The following is a 21,268-nucleotide window of genomic DNA, read 5'->3' on the forward strand; positions in this document are numbered from 1 at the left end:
CATACCATGATGTGTTTGATGATGACACTGTGGCAGAGTGGAAGGAATGGAAAATAGAGGAAGGAGATGAAGTCTGAGAGGTAATTGGGGACCAGACCACAAAGCCCTTGAAAGTTGTAGGATGTACTTTGGCTGTTATTTTGAATAAGATGGAAAGCAACTGGGGGCATGTGAGCAGAGGAGTGGCATGATCTCATGTGATTTAAATAAATGCTAGGTGGCAAATATTCTGTGTTAGAGCAACAGATGAGGCAAGAAGATGGATTAAAGCTCCTGCAGCAGTTCAGGTTGATGATCTGACTAGAATGAAAATGGAGAAGTGGTGATAACTTGTTGGATTTCTGGACATGTTCTGAGGTAGTCAATAAAATTTGCTGATGGATTGATGGGGTGTGAGTAAAAAGAGGAGACAAGGATGACTCCAAGATTTTTTGGCCCAAGCAAATAGAAGTTAGAGTTGCCACTCACTGAGATGGAAAAGAGGGGGGAAATGCAGTGCTTGGTTTTGGACATGTGAAACTTGAGATGCCAGATAGATAACCAAGTGAGATGTTGAACAGGCAATAAGATGAGTCTATAGATTAGAGAAGATGTCAGGACTAGAAAATAAGTTTGGAAGTCAATAGCTTATCAATGGTATTTAAAGCCATGGGATTCGATGAAATCAACTACAGACTGAATGTTGATAAAGAAGATTCTTAACTGTGAGTCCCCTCCCCAACATTTAGAAATAAGGAAAATGAGTGTTATCTAGCAATTGAGACTGAGAAAGAGCAGCCAATAAGCAAAGATAAGACTTACAAAAGAGTAGAGCCCGAGAAACCAAGTGAAGAAAGGATTTCAATAAAAAGAGAATGACCAGCAATGCCAAATGCTGATAAGTGAAGAAAGATGAGGGCTGTAAATCGGCCATAGGATTTGCCAATGTACAGATCATTGATGTATCAGAAAGGATTAGCTTTGACTTCATGTCCTACAGCACCCAAAATAACGATGGCTTAAACATTAAAAAAAGGTCTAGCTCAAAGAAATATTTCCACTCCCATCTTTACTGCAGCATTCTTTTTTGTTGTTTTTTTTTGTGGTACACGGACCTCTCACTGTTGTGGCCTCTCCCGTTGCGTACCACAGGCTCCAGATGCGTAGGCCCAGCGGCCATAGCTCACAGGCCCAGCCGCTCCGTGGCATGTGGGATCTTCCCGGACCGGGGCACGAACCCGTGTCCCCTGCATCGGCAGGCAGACTCTCAACCACTGAGCCACTAGGGAAGCCCTGCAGCATTATTCACAATAGGCAAGATATGGAAACAACCTAAGTGTCCATCAATCGATGAATGGATAAAGAGGATGTGGTATATACATACAATGGAATATTACTCAGCCATGAGAAAGAAGGAAGTGCTGCCATTTGCAACAACATGGATGGACCTTGAGGGCATTATGCTCAGTGAATAAGTCAGACAAGGAAAATACTGTATGATATCACTTACATGGGGAAGCTAAAAAAACAGAACTCATAAAAACAGAGAGTAGGAGAGTGGTTACCAGAGATGGGAAGAAGGGGTTAGGTGCACACATGATAAAAATTATGTCTTCTTGGAGAATTTACCCCTTTATCATTATGTAATGCCCCTCTTTCTACTTGTTCTGAAAGATTACCTTTAACAGTTCTTCAAACAGAAAGGAAGTGATAAAAGAAAGGAGCATGAGAAAGAAGAAACAACAGAAAGGGCAAAAATATGGGTTCACACTGCACTTTCCCTTTTCTCATGAGGTTTTTACAACATATCTGATGACTGAAACACTAGAGCAGAAATTGTAACACAGTCTGATGCTCAACACAATCATATTTAAAAATGAGGAAGGAAAAGGGACCTGGATGGATGTGAGGTTTCTACACTTCAAAGTCTAAGATGTTGATATAAGTATGCTGCTACAAGTCACACACACACAGAGTATTACTCAAAGAAACCACTAAAAAAAACTGTATAAAGAGATAATTTCAAAAAGTATAAATAAACCAAGATTGGATACTAAAAAGTGTACAAGTAATTCATGGGGAGGCAATAGAAGGAATGAGAAACAAAGGAATGAGAAACAGAGAAAACAAACAGAAAGCAAAGTGTAAAATGGTCCACTTAAGCATTAACATATCAGTAACTACCTTAAAAGTAAATAGTCTAAATACACTATAAAAAGACAGAGATTGGCAGAGTGGATAACACTCACATACACACACACACACACACACACACACATACCCCAACTATATGCTGATTACAAGAGACATACTTCAAAGTCAATGACATAGGTTGAAAAAGATGGAAAAATATACAACTAATGTTAATCAAAAAAGATCACAAGTAGCTACATTAACCTTTGGTAAAGTAGACTTCAGAGCAAAACAAAAAGTAACTAGAGGCAAAGAGTGATATTACATAAAGACAAAATGATCACTCCACCAGGAAGACATAATGATCCTAAATGTGTATGGAGCAAACAACAGAGCTGCAAAACACATGAAGTAAAAACTGAGAGAGCTGAAAGGAGAAATAGACAAATCTACAGTTATAATTTGGAACTTCAACACCCCCTTCTCAGCAGTCAATAGAATTAACTAGAGAAAAAAATAAGCAAGGATATGAGAGTCTAAACAAGATAATCAACCCACAGGTTCTAATTGACATTTATAGAACACTCCACCAAACAATAGTACAATACACATTTTTTTCTCAAGTGCACATGGAACATTCACAAAATAGTCCATATTTTTGGCCATAAAACAAACCTTAACAAATTTAAAAGAACTGAAATCATATAGAGTATGTTATGTTATTGTAAAGGAATTAAGCTAGCAATCAATAACAGAAAGACAACAGGAAAATCTCTAAATATGTGAAAATTATACAGTGTATTTTTAAATAATCCCTGTGTCAAATAGAAAGTCTTAAAGGAAATTCAAAAATATGTAGAACTGAATGAAAAGAAAATACAGCATATCAAAATACGTGGAGTGCAGATAAAGAAAGCAGTGCTAGGAGAAACATTTATAGCACTTAGTGTCTACCTCAAGAAACTAGAAGGAAGAAGAGCAAAATAAATTCAAAACAAATAGAAGAAATGGAATTTTAAGAAGAGCAGAAATCAATTAAATTGAAAATAAGGAAATAATAGAAAAAAATAAAAAACTGATTCTTCAAAAAATTCAGTAGAATTGACACACATCTAGCAAGACAGGAAAAATCAAAAGACACAAATCACCAATGACAGAAATAAAGTAAAAAAAAATGAAGTAGGGAATATCACCACAGTTCCTACAGCCCTTGAAAAGATAATAAAAGAATAATCCAAACAACTTTACATTCATTAATCAACAGCTTAGAAGAAATGGATCAATTTCTCGAAAACCACAAACTCCCAAAATTCAACCAGGAGGATATAATCTGAATAGCACTCTAACCATTGAAGAAATTGAATTCATAATTTTAAAAGCTACCAGAAAATAAATCTTCAGGCCTAGGGGGTTTCACTAGAGAATGCTACCAAACATTTAAACAATTAACACCAATTTTACAAATTTTTTTCCAGAAAATAGAAGAGGAGGGAACACTTCCAAACTTGTTTTATGAAGCCAATATTACTCTGACAGTAAAACCAGGCAAAGATAGAAGTAAAATAAGAAAGTTATAGACCAGTATCTCTCATGAATTTAGCACAAAAATCTTCAACAAAATATTAGCAAACCAAATCCCATAATGTATAAAAACTATTATACACCATGCCCAAGTGGGATTTATTCCAGGTATGCAAGGCTGTTTGAACATCTGAAAATTAATCAGTGTAATTCACCATATTAACAAATTAAGGAGAAAATTTATAGGATCATATCAGATGATGCCCCTTCTTCCAAAAAAGCATTTAACAAAATCCAATACTTATTCAGTATAAAAATTCTCACCAAGTAAGGACTAGAGGTGAATTAACCCTAACTTGATAAAGAATGTCTACCAAAAAACTTAACAACTATCATCATACTTAATGGTAAAAGACTCTCCCATTAAGATCAGGAACAAAGCAAGACTGTCCATCCGCTCTAACAACCATTACTCAACACAGTACTGGAAATTCTAGCTGCTGCAATAAGTCAAGAAAAGGAAATAAAGGATTAGAACGGAAGAAATAAAACTGTCTCTATTTGCCCATGACATGCTTATCTATGTAGAGAATCCAGGGAACCTACCAGAAAATAAAATAAAATAAAACCATCCCAAACCTTCCAAGAATGAATAAGTAAATTCATCGAAGTTGCAGGACACATGACCAACATACAAAAATTGATCCTGTTCCTATATACTAGCAATGAACACATGGAAACCAAAATTTAAAATACCGTTCCATTTCAATTGCTCTGAAGAAAATGAAATACCTAGGTGTACATTTAACAAAAAATATACAGGATCTGATTATTACAAAATTCTGATGAAAGAAATCAAAGTGTATCTAATTAATTGGAGAGGCATACCTTGTCATGGGCTGGAAAACTAAAAACAATAAATATATCATTTCTCCCAAAATTGATCTATAGACTTAATGTAATTCCTATGAAAATCTCATTAAGATTTTCTGTAGATATAGCAAAGTTATTCTAAAATTATATGGAAAGTCTCAGCCATAAAATAGATAAAGCAATCTTGATTAAGAAGAATAAGGTTGAATAAATCACTTTACTTGATATTGAAGCTCAATATATAACTACAGTAATCAATATGGTGTGGCATTCGCAGAGGAAAAGACAGATAGATCAATGAAACAGAACAGAGAATTCAGAAGTAGACCCACACAAATATGCTCAAGTAAATTTTGACAGAAATGCAGAAACAACCCAATAAACAATTGTGTTTTCAACAAATGGATATCCCCAGGCAAAAAAAAAAGAGCCTTGATGTAACTGTCACACCTTATGAAAGAATTAACTCAAAAAAGGCCACCAATTTAAAAAATAAAACACAAAATCATAGAAGTTTTTTTCAAATAAGAGAAAATCCTTGGGACCTAGGGCTATGCAGAGTTCTTAGAATTGCCATCAAAAGAATGATCCGTAAACAAAAAAGTTTGATAGATTGGACTTTTTAAAACTCAACTTTTGCTCTGAGAAAGCCCATGTGGAGAGGATGAAAAGATAACGTACAGACTTGAAGAAAATATTTACAAACACATATCCAACAAAGGACTAGATCTATAATACAAGGAACTCTAGCAAGCAAACAAACAAAACACCCAAACAATCCAATTAGAAAATGGGCAAAATACATGAAGAGGTATTTCACTGGAGAGAATGTGCAGATGGCAAATAAGGACATAAAAGTTGTTTCACATCATCAGTCATCAAGAAAACGCAGATTATAACCACAATGAGATATCACTACACACCTATCAGAATTGCTAAAATAAAATGGTAACAAAACAAAATGCTGTCAGGAATGTGGAGAAACTAGAGCACGCATACATTGCTGGTGAGAATGTAAATTGGTACAGCCACTCTGGAAAATAGTTTGTCAGTTCTGAAAAAGCTAAACACCTAATTACCATACAAGCCAGCAATTGCAGTCTTAGGCGTTTATTCCGAGGAATGGAAATTTATGTTTACACAAATATCTGTACACAAGTGTTCATAGTAGGTTTACTTGTAATACCCCAAAACTGGAATCAAGCCCAGATGTCCTTCAACAGATGAATAGTTTAACAAACTGTGGTACATCCATTCCATGAAATGCCACTCAGCAATAAAATGCTTTGTATTGTATGTACTGATATATACAAATTGAATGAATTTACAGGGAATTATACTGAGTGAAAAACGTTACAAATTCCAATTCCAAAGGTTACATTTGCACGATTCCATTGATATAACACTTTTGAAATGACAACATTTTAGAAACAGAGGACAGTTAATAGTGGCCAGGGGTAAGGCATGCAGGTTGGAGGGACGTAGTATGGCTATAAAAGGGCAACATTAGGAGTTATTTTAATAATGGAACTATCCACTATCTTGAATGTGGTGGTGAGTACATGAACCTACGCATGTGATAAAACTGTATAGCACTAAACACACGTAAACACACAAATGAATACAAGTAAAATTGGGGAAATCTGAGAAGATTGGTGGATTGTATCAATATCAATATACTGGTTTTGATATACATATTATACTTTTACAAATGCTGCTATTTGGGAGAAACTGTGTAAAATACACATGAGTTCTCTGTATTGTTTCTTACAATTGCATGTCAATCTACAATTATCTCAATAAACATTTCAATTAAATTTTTATCTGGAAGAGAATGCATAATAACAGGCTTCTAAAAATACAACACACACACACACACACACACACACACACAAAAGAAAACTAAAGGGGATATATCTTACTAGATATCAAGAGGTAATATAAAGCCACAATAATTAAAGAGTGCTATTAGTACAAGAAGTCAATTGCACCCAATAGAGAATTCATAAACAGAACCACATATATTTGAGAAATAAGTATATTATGCAGGCAATACTTCATATCACTGGGGAAAGGAAAGGCTAAGTAATAGAAAAATTTGCCATTAATTTAGAAAAATAATAGACCCCTATGTCACACTACACATAAAATAAATTCAGGATGGACTAAAATCAACACGAAAGAACAAAACTATACAACCAGTATTAGATTGAATATAGGAGGATTTTGTAAAATATATAATTTTAAGGGAGGGAAGAAGTTTCAGAGAAAGACAGAATTAAAAGAAAATGGACAAACTATTTTTTTTTTTTTTTTTTTTTTTTTTTGCGGTACGCAGGCCTCTCACTGTTGTGGCCTCTCCCGTTGCGGAGCACAGGCTCCGGACGCGCAGGCTCAGTGGCCATGGCTCACGGGCCCAGCCGCTCCGCGGCATGTGGGATCTTCCCGGACCGGGGCTCGAACTCGTGTCCTCTGCATTGGCAGGCAGACTCTCAACCACTGCGCCACCAGGGAAGCCCGACAAACTCTTTTTAAGGAATCATTTGCATACAAATTATATATCAAACAATTGTCTTTATAAAAATAAATGTGAAAAGACCACAGTTTGTAAAATATCCTTGGCAGGCACTTTTTTGTGACACCTAGAAAACAATCAAATTGCCCAGGTAAACTGATGAATTTGCCTTCATAGACAGGTGACTCTATTGTAAAACAGGATTCTACCCTAACATATAACTCTGTGGGTCTGACAACACCCAGGTTGCAGTGAACAGCTCTGTTCTGGTCACGTAGTCCCTTGATGTGCTATGGTCAGGCACTCAGTAGTCTGCCTGGAGCTGCTTTTTGCAGACAGTGGTCTTTCTCCAGAAACCTAGAGGTTTGCACTGTGTCCCACTGGGGCTTGCCAGAAAGCCCTCATGGAATTCTTGTTTACTCAGGATACCCTGTGGTATCCTGAGTAAACTGTGGGATATGCTGGGTTCAAGTGGGAGTGTTGTTTATATCATTTTGAATTTGTTGCAGAGCTCTCTCTTGTACCAGGTCTTCTGTGGCACCCAATAAGTGTGTCAGAAAGTATTCTTAAGTGAAACATAGACTGTCTCCAAAGTCTGAAGCAGCCTACCTAGTGCTGTGCTCTTTGTCTCCATGGGAAGAAGTACAAGGATTTATCTTACACATCTTTGAGGGGATGTTCTGGAAAGCTTCAAACCATTAGATTTCTAAAATTTTCACTTATGGGATAGGCCCTTGAGTCTTTGTAGGGTTGTTATCTGTTCTCTGGAGTATATGTGTCTGGTATTCAGAGTACTTGCCACTTCATGTTCACCTGGTCCAATTAACATGGCATTATGAATATAGTGGAACAGGTTATATTCTGCACAAGTGTGCAGTCAAGATCCCTTTGGACTGTATTACGACAAATAGTGGGAGAGTTAATACAACCCTGGTGCAAAACCATGAATGTGTTTTTCTGTCTGTTCCAAGTAAATGTTCATTTGCATACTGCTTTGATCTTCTTTCCTGATGCAATTGAAAAGAATGAGTTTGCCATAACAAGAGCTGCATATCATCGGCCTGGGGCACTGCTGATCAGTCTGGTAAAGAGACCAACCCAGTACAGAAACTATAATTGGAGCTTCCTCTTAGTTGAGCTGTGCAGTCCACCATCAACAGTCATGATTTTTGCAAGGTCCAGACTGGTGAATTGAATGGAATAATGGATGACTGCCATATTGACACCTTTAACTTTTTGATATTGGCCTAATTTCTGCCATTAGATTTAAGATGCAGCATTGTTTCTGATTTACCATCTTGGCTCAGGCAGGAGGCAGCTTCAGAGACTTCCGTTTGGCCATTCCTACAATTATGACTCTCCCAACAGTTCAAGAAACCAATCTAATGATTCTGTCAAGCTGAAAATTACATCCATTTTGATGATGCCCTCATTGGGACTAGGAAAATGACCAGATAGTAGATGCGTGGACCTAGTGAACCCACTGTGGTGCAGTCTTGGACCAGAACTCAACTTATTATCTGACCTCTGTATAATCCACTTTAATCGGGAATCATGGTAATGTTTGGGGTCCCTGGTACCAGTGTCAGTTCAGATGCTGTATCTGAAGAAAGAGTACTGTATTCCCTTTTTCACAGTGTGAAATTACTCTGCAACTGTAGGACCCTTTGGGTGAGGAAGTGGGAAAACCACTACTGTATCTCTAAGGTGTTGCAGGGCTCTTCCTCAAGGCAATCCTCCATCAATGGACTCTAGGTCTGAGAACAGGTTCAAGTCTGGAAACAGTGTAAGGGATTATGATTTTTTAATTGCAGCAGCTGATATCAATCTTTTCCTTATCCAACCATAACATTTTTGATTATATAGATCAAGAAATACCCTCGTTGGTTACCTATCCATCTATTTCACCCCTAGGAACACTGGCTTTGCAGTATGGCAATTATGTCCACCTTGCCTATCATTGTCTTGCATGCTGTCACTTGGCTTCTGATATTTCAGGATCCTTTCATCTTGATTGTCATTAGGGAGTCCATTTCTATAGTAGCAACCCCAGCCCATAGGAGACAGTCACCGCTGAGCTTCTTAATGCTTCCAGTGACCCCTTCACTAGAATTATTATTGTTTTAGTGAAGGGAGTGTCCTCTAGACCCTCTTGGGCAACATAGTCAGCTGTTGAGTTCCATGGTCTTGTATAATAAATCTAGTCTAGCATGTCCACACTTTGAACCACTTGGCCTCTTCCTCAGTACTTTGCTAGGGTAATTATGGCATGTGCACCTATTTTGTAATAGGCTACCATTTCCCCCCCAAGTTTTATGGAGTTATTCCAGCAACATGTTAAGACCAATCTCAGGTGTCCTTGGCAGGATGTTAAGTTATGTGTCATAGGAGAGTGTCCCATATCAACGAACTCCATACCCAGCCCTATACTCTGTTCAGCACTGTCAAGCTCCATTTCCAGGAGTGTTCTCCCAGGTCTTGCTGATACTATTTTAGATATTCTGTAGCTCTTCTGTGAAATACCTCTTTACTTCTGAAGGCTAGGCAGTGCTTCCATGGCTGAGCCATGTGGCATCTTGACTATAATTATTGATCTAAAAGTAGTGGTGGCTGAAGGATAAAAACTTGAGGAAGGCAAGCAACATTTTAAGAGGCATTTGTCTTAGGTAAAGTCTTTGCCTAGTCTCTAGCCAAAGGAGGGCTGCTATACTCCCGCATGAAGGAGTGGGCCTCTTTTGTCAACACAGACAGTTCTGAGGATTCGGAAGTTTCAAAATTCTCAAATATGGTCAGCATTACCCTGATACCAAAGCCAGAAAAGGACACTACAATAAAAGAAAATTACAGGGGCTTCCCTGGTGGCGCAGTGGTTGAGAATCCGCCTGCCGATGCAGGGGACACAGGTTCGTGCCCTGGACCAGGAAGATCCCACATGCCGCGGAGCAGCTGGGCCCGTGAGCCATGCCCGCTGGGCCTGAGCGTCCGGAGCCTGTGCTCCTTAACGGAAGAGGCCACAGCAGTGAGAGGCCCGTGTACCACAAAAAAAAAAAAAAAAGAAAAAGAAAATTACAGACCAATATCCCCGATGAATATAGATGCAAATATTTTCAACAAAATAGTAGCGAATTGAGTTCAACAACACATTAAAAGGATTATACGCCATGACCAAGTGGGATGTAAGAATGGTTCAATGTACACAAATCAATAAATGTGATTAATATTAATTTTATCATTCAAAGAAAAATTATATTATCATCTCAATTTTGCAGAAAATGCATTTGACAAAACACAACATTCTTTTATGATTAAAACCCTCAACAAATTGGGTATAGAAGGAACATACCTCAGTATAGTAAAGGCCATATATGACAAACCCACCTTAACATTATATTCAATGGCAAAAACTTAAAAGACAAGGATGCCCACTCTCACCACTCTTATTCAACATAGTACTGGAAGTCCTAGCTAGAGCAAATAGGCAAGACAAAGAAATAAAAGGCATCCAAATCAGAAAGGAAGAAGTAAAATTGTCATTATTTTTAGTTGACGTGATCTTATATACAGAAAATTCCAAAGACTCAACTAAAAACTGTTGGAAAAATCAACAAATTCAGTAAAGTTGTAGGATATAAAATAAACATACAGCAATTAAATGCATTTCTATACACTAACAATGAAATATCTGAAAAAGAAATAAACAACCCCAGTCACAAGAGCATCAAAAACAATAAAATACTTAGAAATAAGTTTAATATAGGAAGTGAAAGATCTGTACAATGAAAACTACTTGATGAAAAAACTGAAGAAGAAACAAATATCTTCTGTTCATGGATAAAAAGAATTGATATTATTAAAATGTCCATACTACCTGAAGTCAGCTATAGATTCATTGCAATCCCTATAAAAATTCCAAGGGCATTTTACACAGAAATAGAAAAAACAATTCTAAAACTTGTGTGTAACCACAAAATACCCTGAATAGCCAAAGCAGTCCTGAGAAAGAACAAAGCCAGAGGCATCACACTTCCTGATTTCAAACTATTCTACAAAACTATAATAAATAAAACACTATGGTACTGGCATAAAGATAGACACAGAGCAATGGAACAGAATACAGAGCTCAAAAATTAAACCTCCACTTATATGGTTAACTAACATTTGACATGGGAGCCAAGAACACTTAGTGGAGAAAAGATCGTCTCTTCAACAAATAGCCTTGGCAAAACTGGATAACCACATGCAGAACAATGAAATTTGATCCCTACCTTACCCCATTATCAAAAATGCACTTGAAATGGATCAAAGACTTAAACATAAGACATGATAACATAAATCTCCTAGAAGAAGACACACAGAATAAGCTCTTTTACATTGGTCTGGGCACTAATTTTTTTTGATATACGACCAAAAGCACAGGCAACAAAAGAAAAAAATCAACAAGTGGGACTACATTAAGTTCAAAAGCTTCTGCATGGCAAAAGAAACAATCAACAAAATGAAAAAGCAACCTATAAAATATGAGAAAAATATTTGCAAACCACATACAAGATAACGGGATAGGTCCTTCACTTCCTAGTTTAAATTTACTCCTAAGTATTTTATTGTTTTTCATGCTCTTGTGACTGGGATTGTTTTCTTCATTTCTTTTTCAGATATTTTATTGTTAATGTTTAGAAATGCAACTGATTTCTGTATGTTTATTTTATATCCTACAACTTTACTTAATTTCTTTATTAGTTCCAACAATTTTTGGTTGAGTTTTTAGAATTTTCTATATATAAGATCACATCATCTGCAAATAATGACAAGTTGATACTCCACATATCCAACATATATAAAGAACTCATACAACACAATAACAAAAAAGAACAATCAAATTAAAAAATGGACAAAGGACCTGAATAAACGTTTTTCCAAAGAAGACATAGAGATGGCCAAGAGATACATGAAAATATATTCAGCATTACTAATCATCAGGGAAATGAAAACCAAAACTTCAATGAGATATCACCTCACACCTGTAAGAATGGCTATCAAGAAGACAAGAGAGAACAGATGCAGAGATAAGGGGAACACTTGCACACTGTTGGTGGAAATGTAAATTGGTTCAGCCAGTATAGAAAACAGTACGGTGATTCCTCAAAACTTAAAAACAGAACTTCCAGGAAACAATTCTATTTGCCGTCACATCAAAAAAAATAAAATCCTAGAAATAAATCTACCTAAGGAGGCAAAAGATCTGTTCTCCAAAAACTATATCATTGATGAAAGAAACTGAAGACGACACAAACAGCTGGAAAGATATATCATGTTCTTGGATTGGAAGAATCAATATTGTTAAAATGACTATACTACCCAAGGCAATCTACAAATTCAATTCAATCCCTATCAAATTACCAATGGCATTTTTCACAGAACTAGAACAAAAAATTTTAAAATTTGTATGGAAACACAAAAGATCCCAAATAGCCAAAACAATCTTAAGAAAGAAAAACTGACCTGGAGGAATCAGGCTCCCTAACTTCAGACTATAATACAAAGCTACAGTTATCAAAACAGTATGGTACTGGCACAAGAACAGACATATGGACCAATGGAACAGAACAGAAAGCAAAGAAATAAACCCATGCATGAAGGGTCAATTAATCTACAACAAAGGAGGCAAGAATATACAATAGAGACAAGACAGTCTCTTCAAAAAGTGGTGCTGGGAAAACTAGACAGCTACATGTAAAAGAATGAAATTAGAACATTCTCTAACACTATACACAAAAATAAACTCAAAATGGATTAAAGACCTAAATGTAAGACCAGATACTATAAGACTCCTAGAGGAAAATGTAGCCAGAACACTCTTTGACATACATCGCAGAATTATTTTTTTGGATTTGCCTCCTAGAGTAAAGGAAATAAAAACAAAAATAAACAAATGGTATCTAATTAAACTTAAAATCTTTTGCACAGCAAAGGAAACGATAAACAAAACGAAAAGCCAACCTATGGACTGGGAGAAAATATTTGCAAAAGATGCTACCAACAAGGGATTAATTTCCAAAATATACAAACAGCTCATACAGCTCAGTATCAAAAAAACAAACAACCCAAACAAAAAATGGACAGAAGACCTAAACAGACATTTCTCCAAAGAAGACATACAGATGGCCAACAGGCACATGAAAAGATGCTCAATATCACTAATTTTTAGAGAAATGCAAATCAAAACTGCAATGAGATATTATCTCACACCAGTCAGAATGGACACCATCAAAAAATCTACAAACAATAAATGCTGGAGAGGGTGTGGAGAAAAGGGAACCCTCTTGCACTGTTGGTGGGAATGTAAATTGATACAGCCACTATGGAGAACGGTATGGAGGTTCCTTAAAAAACTAAAAATAGAACTACCATACGACTCAGCAATCCCACTATTGGGCATATATCCTGAGAAAACCATAATTCAAAAAGAGTCATGTACCACAATGTTCATTGCAGCTCTATTTATAATAGCCAGGACATGGAAGCAACCTAAGTGTCCATTGACAGATGAATGGATAGAGAAGCTATGGCACATATATACAATGGAATATTACTCAGCCATAAAAAAGAATGAAATAATGCCATTTGCAGCAACATGGATGGACCTAGAGATTATCATATTAAGTGAAATAAGTCAGACAGAAAGACAAATATCCTATGATATCACTTACATGTGGAATCTAAAACAATGATACAAATGAACATATTTACAAAATAGAAATAGACTCACAAGACATAGAAAACAAACTCATGGTTACCAAAGGAATAGCAAGTCAGGGGTGGGGGAGAGATAAACTACGAGTTTGGGATTAACATATACACATTCCTATATATAAATTAGATAAACAACAAGAAGCTACTGTATAGCACAGAGAACTATACTCAATATCTTGTAATAACCTATAATGGAAAAGAATCCAGAAAAGAAATATTTATATGTATAACTGAATCACTTGGCTGTACAGTTGAAACTAACAGAACATTGTAAATTAACTATACTTCAATTTAGAACATCCATATGATCTAGCAGTCCCATTTCTGGGTATATGTCCAAGCGAAATGAAAACAGGAACTCTAAGAGATATCTGCACTCCCATGTTTATGCCAGCATTATTCACAATAGCCAGGATATGGAAACAACCCAAATGCCCATTAAGGAATGAATAGATAAAGAATACAAACACACACACAGGAATATTATTCAGCCATGAGAAAGAAGGAAATCTTGCCATTTGTGAAAACATGGATGGGACTTGAGGACATGTAGCTAAGTGAGATAAGTCAGACAGGGAAAAACAAGTACTGGATGGTATCACTCACGTGTGGAATCTAAAAGAAGTTGAACTCATAAAAACAGAGAGTAGAATGGTGGTCCCCAGCGACTGGAGGGCAGTTTTGGTGGAACTGAGGAGATGTTGTTTAAGGGTACAAACTTGGAACTAGTAGATAAATAAGTCCTGGAGATCTAATGCACACCTTAGTGATTATAGATAACAAGACTGTATTGCAAACTTCAAAGTTGCTAAGAGACCAGATCTTAATTATTCTCACCCCCCTAAAAAAGGAATGATAATTATGTGATGTAATAGACGTGTTAGCTGATGCTATGTTCATAATCACACTGCAATATATAAATGTATCTAATCAACACATTGTACACTTTAAACTTACACAAAGTTATGTGTCGATTATATCTTCATAAAAATAAATTAAAAATTCTTTTCAGTTGCATTTACTCTGATGTATGTCCCCAGCCTTGTTCTCAGCATCCCACTCCTTCTCTTTCAGGACCATGACCATGAGTAGAATTGCTGAGGACATCAGAGTAAACACAATTAGACTTGCTAGAGCTGTGCATTCTCACACACACACACACACACACACACACACACACACACACACACTTTACTTATTTATTTTGGTAAATTTACAATTGTTAGAAACAGATCCTGGAGCTAATTTTCAGTCCCAACGTTTGCAGGAGATGAAATCTCTTTAAACATTGCCAAATAAGTTCTCTTATTTCTACACTATGCCTCAAGTTGATAACTGACTGACCTGAGGCTAGAATTTTCTTCCTTCAATTTGTCAGTAGCACCTAACAGTAGCCACCCAATTTCAGAGTCTTTACAATTATTACTGTCCCCATATCTTTCAAATACCAGCCATCCTATACAAGTGCATTTTTTCCCACTTGTATCCCCTCCCAGTTGACCACAGGTAAGAGACTTAGTAATTGATACTACAGCATGTGGGGATTATCACCCCAAATTACCATTAATAATAGGGTCTCTGCTGTCATCTGGACAATGAACGATACAATTCCAAAACCCTATTCTCAGAACCTGCTTCCTAAGACCATTTCTGATGCTCTTAGCTGGGTTCTTGCAGAAGCAGACCTCAAGACAAAGATTTGAATGCAATGAGTTTACTCAGGAGATGATACCAGGACTCAGTAGTAGGAGAAAAGGGAAGAATGTGGCCAATAATGGGTACATTATCACAAGAGGTATAACTGTGAATAACTAGAGCTTAATCCTGAAGGGGAACTCCGGAAAATTGTGTAAATGTGTGCCTTAAGAGTTTGCCACGGAAGGGACTGTTTATATACCAACTTCCAGCAGTCATTGTGACAGTGTTAGTTTTCTAGCCCTTTTGACTGCTAATGGGTGCAGGGTTTCCTTCTGGAGTGATGAAAATATTCTGGAAATGGATAGTGGTGATGGTTGCCCAAACTTGAGAATATACTAAAAAACACTAAATTATATACTTAAATTTTTATTATAGGTGAATTATACCTCATATAGTATTGATATATACAAACTGTCACTCCAGATAAAATGGATGTAGGTTTAATACATTCTGTTTAATAGTTAACCATAGATAAGGATGTTCCACAGTTAATTCAACCATTTATCTACTGATGGACAGTGAGATTATTTATTGCTTTTTTGTCTCTACAACATATTTGTCTATATTTATTCCTGTTTATTTGTGCTTTTATCGTATAGAGAAGATTCCAGATAGGGCCGTTTCTGGCCAGTTTTTAGCATATGCATTAAATTACCTTGCAAAAATTTAAAAATTCACATTCCTACCAGCAATATATGAGAGTGCTCACTTCCATACACTCTCACCAAATTTCTTTTTTCCACTTTGAGAGGTAACAATTATTTTTTATTTCCACTTGAGATTCAGTATTTTTAAATGTCTATTGGCCTTTCTCAGTTCCTACTTTTCCTATCATTTGTCAGTACATATTACTATATAAAAGCTGTTAAACGTTATCATGTGCCACATCAGATATTTTTCTGCTTTATTCTGTCGGTGTAATGAATTATATCAATTATTTCCTAATCATTATATTTGGAATAAAATCTCTTTGGCCATATATGCTGTGATTTGAATAATTAGAATTTCTATTTTCACTTACAATATTTATATTCCTACTTGTAAATAATATTGATCTAGAGTTCTCTTTTTAGTTATATTTATCTGGTTTTATTATTTAGCCTGCCCTGGCTTCATAAATATGACCTGTGGGATCTCCTCATCTTTTTCTGTGAATAGTTAAAATAACAGGAACCATCTGTTCTTTGAGGCTAGATAGTTGTCAGTGATAAAAATCTCTGGTCCTGGTGCCTTTCTAAATGGCAGATCTTGAGCTATGTTTGTAATTTCTCTTATGTGTAACTGTTTATTCAACTTTCTATTACTTCTTAAGTGAACCTGGGTTGTTTACATTTTGCTAGAAAATCATACTTTTCCTTAAGATTGCTGTATAGTTTACATATTGTTTTACAATTTTTAAAATGTCTTTCCCTCTTTTCCAATTCCTAATGTTGTATGTTTTCACTAGGTTTTGCCCTTAACTAGGGTTTTGCCCTTAATTAGGCTTCCCAGGGTTAATTAATTAAATTTAAGCATCAACTTTGTTTTTATCTCTTTTTTAGTTGTTTTTCTTTCATTAATTTCATGAATTCTTTCCTCCTATTCTCTTTAGGTTTATTGCTTTTGTTTTCTATTTGTTCAGTAGCATGTTTAGTTTATTTTCAGTCCATTTGAAATAAAACACTTTGAGTTATTTTCATTTGAATACAGATTTACTATCTCTCATAATTTTTTTTGATAAAGAGTATTCTCATTTTTACTACTTTATAGATAATTTTCCATTTCCATTTTCTTTATCTTTGCTTGCAGGATGGTTTAAAAGAGTTTTTAAAGACTCTTTTTAAACTGAAAGAGAAATACACGTCCATGGGATCATACTCAAACAGTATAAACGGCTACACTGAAACAAGCAAGTCTATCTCCCAGCACAGACCCCCCACTCCTCTCTGGCCGTAACTAATATTATCAGATTCTGGTGTTTCCTTTTAGTAATATGAATATACTGTACAAATACATGTTTTGAAAACTATTCCTTAACTTCTAGTTTAATTCATTAGGAGGCTTCTCAAGGCCATTTGTATGATAGATTTGAAGAGCACAAGCCTTGTCTCTAATCCTTTACTGCCTGCTTCCACCTGCCAACAATATTTCTACAGTTCAAATCTGAGAAAGGGCCATAGACTGGACTCACTTGGCCTTCTAAATTTGTGAATTTCTGATAATGGTTTTATTTTCTTTGCTGTGGAGGACGAATTATGCTGTCCCAGCCTCTTGATCTCACGTGTACTGGTGAGAATTAACGATTTCCTTAAATTCATCTGTTAAGCATCTAAGTGATGGCCCCCGCTCTTGGCTCCTCTGGCTTATATCTTGCGGTGGTAATGCCAAGAGGTATGTGCAATGTTGTAGCCCATAAGCTCCATCTGTCTTTTTCCCCAAACCACCACAAATAAATAATTATTGTAAGTAAAATCTATGCTTACCTTGAAAGAAGGCTCCAAAGACAAATTCTCCAGCAGCCTCTGCTTCATCCAGATTGTCAAACCTAAACACCTGCTGTGGTAGGCAAGTCCTGAAATGGTTCCTAATGAGCTCCATGGCCTGTTATGTTCTTGTGTAATCCCCTCTGTGTGTGTGAGCTGAAGGAGGTTGCCATACTGCAGAGACCCACATGGCAAGGAACTAAGGGCAGCCTCTAGCCAATAGCGAGCAAGAAACTGAAGCCCTCTGTTCAACATCCTGCAAAGAACTGCATCCTGCCAGCTACCCGAGTGAGCTTCTCATCCTTCTGAGTCAAGCCTTCATGTGACTGCAGCCTTCTCAGAGACCCAGTGTCAAGAGAACCCAGTTAAGCTGTGCTCAAACTCCTGACACACAGAAACTGGCACCAATAAATACTGTTGCTTTTAGCCACTAAGTTTTAGGGTAATTTTTTATGAAGCAATAAATAGACCTGTGTTTCAGAAATTCCTTATAAAATGGTGATTACTGGGATTTGCTTTTTCAGATAATTGGTCTGGAAAAGAGTTATGTGCCCCATCAAACCCCAAGCACCCTGTTCCCATCAGCCCATGCTTTCTGAAAAAACCACAGGTGCAGATTTTGGAGATAGAATAAACAAAAAAAATGATAATTTAAATGTGATCAGGGAGAGAATAGAACTTAAAAAAATATTACCACTACATGCCTATTAGAATGGCTAAGATAAAAAATACCAACAATACCAAGTCCTGAAGAAGATACAGACCAACTTGATCTCTTTGTTGGTGAGACTGTAAAACGGTATTAGCCACTTTAGAAACCATTTTTGCAGGTTTTTTTTTTAACCAAGTTAAACACACTTACTGTGTTACTGAGTCCAAGCTCGCTCTGCTGGCCATACAACAGGCCAATGAATCGGAGATGAGGTGCTGAAGCAAGGAATACGACTTTATTCGGAAAGCCGGCAGACCGAGAAGATGGCAGACTAGTGTCTCTGAAGAACCATTTTATGGGGGTCTGGATGCCAGTTGCTTTAATAGAATCAGAGAGGCAGAGGCGGTGAGGAAGTAAAGTAAAAAGGGCCATCAGTCTTTAAAAACATCTCCTGGAATGGCCAGCCTCAGGCAGGGAATGTGTTAATTTCTTCTTTTCTGCGAGATCCACAGGTGGGCAGGGTCAGATTGTCTCCCTGTGAGCTGAACAAAGGCACTTTAGTTTAACAGTCAGGCAGAGGGGCAGGGTTCCCAAAAGCAATGAAAAGCAAAGGTTAAAGTCAAAGAAACAGATCAAACATGGAGTCCGATTTAGCTCTTCCCTGTTACAACTGCATTGCCCAGCCATCACACGTATGGGTATTTATTCTATAGAAATGAAAGCTTTGTTCATACAAAAACCTATACATGGATGTTTATAGTAACCTTATATGAAATAGCCCAAACCTGATCTGGTATATTAGCCAGCATTCTCCAGACAGAAGAACCAATAGGACATAGGAGATATATATATATATAAAATTTGTTTTGAGGAGTTGACTCATGCAATTATGGCGAATGGCAAGTTTAAAATCTGCAAGGTGGGATGGCAGGCTGGAACCAGGAAAAGCCAATATTGCAATTCAAGTCCAAAGGCTGTCTGCTGGCAAAATTCTCCTTTGCTTGGGGAAAGTCAGTCTTTTGTTATATTTAAGTCTTTAACTTATTAATGAAGCCCACCCACATCATGGAGGGCAATATGCTTTGTGCAGAGTCCACTGATTTAAATGTTAATTTCATCCAAAACCACCTTCATGGAAAAATCCAGAATATTTGACCACATATCTGGCACTGTGGACCAGGCAACTTGACATATAAAATTAATTACCATAAGTCCACTCCTTGTCAACTTGATATACACACACATATAATTCATAACAAAGTAAGGAGGAAGTACTCATGATAATTATAGTTCCTGCTTCTGTAAATAGTCACGTGGTCATAGCTGGTATTCATAATTACCTTCTTCCACTACCCATTCTGTATTCCTTTTGCCCTCAGCAAATATCTCAGATGGTTATACTTCCGTATCTGGTCAGATGACCCAGACCTCCATTCCAGAAGGGTCTGGGCCATTAGTAGTGCTGCCTGCGTTGGATTTTCCATTGACTTTCCATCAATTTTAATCACAGAGCTTAGTAAATAAGGGATGCCCTAAGGGATCTCCTAGGGCATATCCCTAGGAGGGATACTCTTCCATAAACCCATTGTGAAGTCATAGTCCGATTTCCCCTTGGTAGTCAGAATCGATTACCCAAATGAGTACAGTAACTGCTTTCCTGGCTTATTGATTCAAAGGCATGCAGAGCCCAAAGTGGCTAGGTGGGAGTCTTAATTTCCAGTTCAATAGAATTATTGTTGTGTCTCCTGGTGGAAGCATTACTTCCTTTGATGCTAAGAACTCCAGGACAGCAAAGTATAGGGTCACAGAAATAGGAAGCAAAAATTTTGCTAGTGAGTCAGTAGGAGTAATGATGAGTGGTACCACTCCCATTTCCACCCCTTGATTCCTGGTCCTGTGAATCCTGGTTATGGGAAAAATTGCATCATATAGTGGACCAGTGTCTAAAATAGGGAGCGTACAGTGGAGATTAATTTCCAGAAAAAAAACTAGGTCCTAAGCCAAAGAAACATGTCAAGACAACAGGAAGATGTTTTGCACCCTCAGTTTGAACAGTAGTGACCTGAGAAGACATTATAGGAAAATGCAAACTTCATTTATATTTTTTACATTTATTCTCTTTTATTAAATCTCATCCCCAAATACGCAGAGTGCTTTAAGTAGGTTCAGGTAGGTAAATGGTATATTTTTCCAGCTTCTGGAGAGGGGTGGGGCACAAGCCAAGGGAAGTCTCCAATACCCCTCTACTAACGGCTCTGGGTTCCTCGTGCCAGGGTTAGCATTAACAGAGAGTGACATTCTCTCTCCTGTAAACCATGAGTACAAGGAGGCAGGAGGGCACCACCTTCTTTTCACTTATTCTCAATGATGATATCCTAGGAGCAAGGAAAACAGAATGGCAGAAAGTGTTGGAAGGGGTTGATGTCAAGACTGCGGTTTTGTGGACCATCTGTGTTTAAGAGAAAAGAAGGAAATTGAGGACTGGACTGTGGAGAGGAAATCTTTGCAGTGGAGAGGAAATCTGTGCAGTGCTCACCATTCCATCGTGAGTAGGAAAAAAATCAAATTTGTATTTTTAAAAATTAAAAGGTAAGCCAAGAGGTTTTTTTTTAAACAATCATCTATTTGATGAAACCTTGTCGGATAGGCAAGAAAAAACTCATTTTTATTGTTATGTTACATTAA

General features: G+C 36.9%; 1 protein-coding gene across 4 annotated transcripts in view; it reads right to left on the minus strand.

Moving 5' to 3' along the window:
* Positions 1-18,957, minus strand: part of SH3GL2 (SH3 domain containing GRB2 like 2, endophilin A1) — a 680,775-nt gene extending 661,818 nt beyond the window's left edge. For 3 of the 4 annotated variants that reach the window (XR_013829292.1, XR_013829293.1, XM_079927985.1), the window contains exon 1: positions 17,932-18,212. Coding sequence is in view for 1 of the 4 variants with exons in the window: in XM_079927985.1 (XP_079784111.1) it covers positions 17,932-18,186 (255 nt within the window). In the remaining 3 variants the exon portion in view is untranslated. Of the gene's footprint in view, positions 1-17,931; positions 18,213-18,793 lie in introns of those variants that run through there. The other variant, XM_079927987.1, reaches the window with a different exon arrangement.
* Between the last annotated feature and the right edge of the window lie 2,311 nt (positions 18,958-21,268).

The sequence above is a fragment of the Stenella coeruleoalba genome (genome assembly GCF_951394435.1).
Source record: "Stenella coeruleoalba genome assembly, chromosome: 7".
Lineage (NCBI taxonomy): Eukaryota > Metazoa > Chordata > Mammalia > Artiodactyla > Delphinidae > Stenella > Stenella coeruleoalba.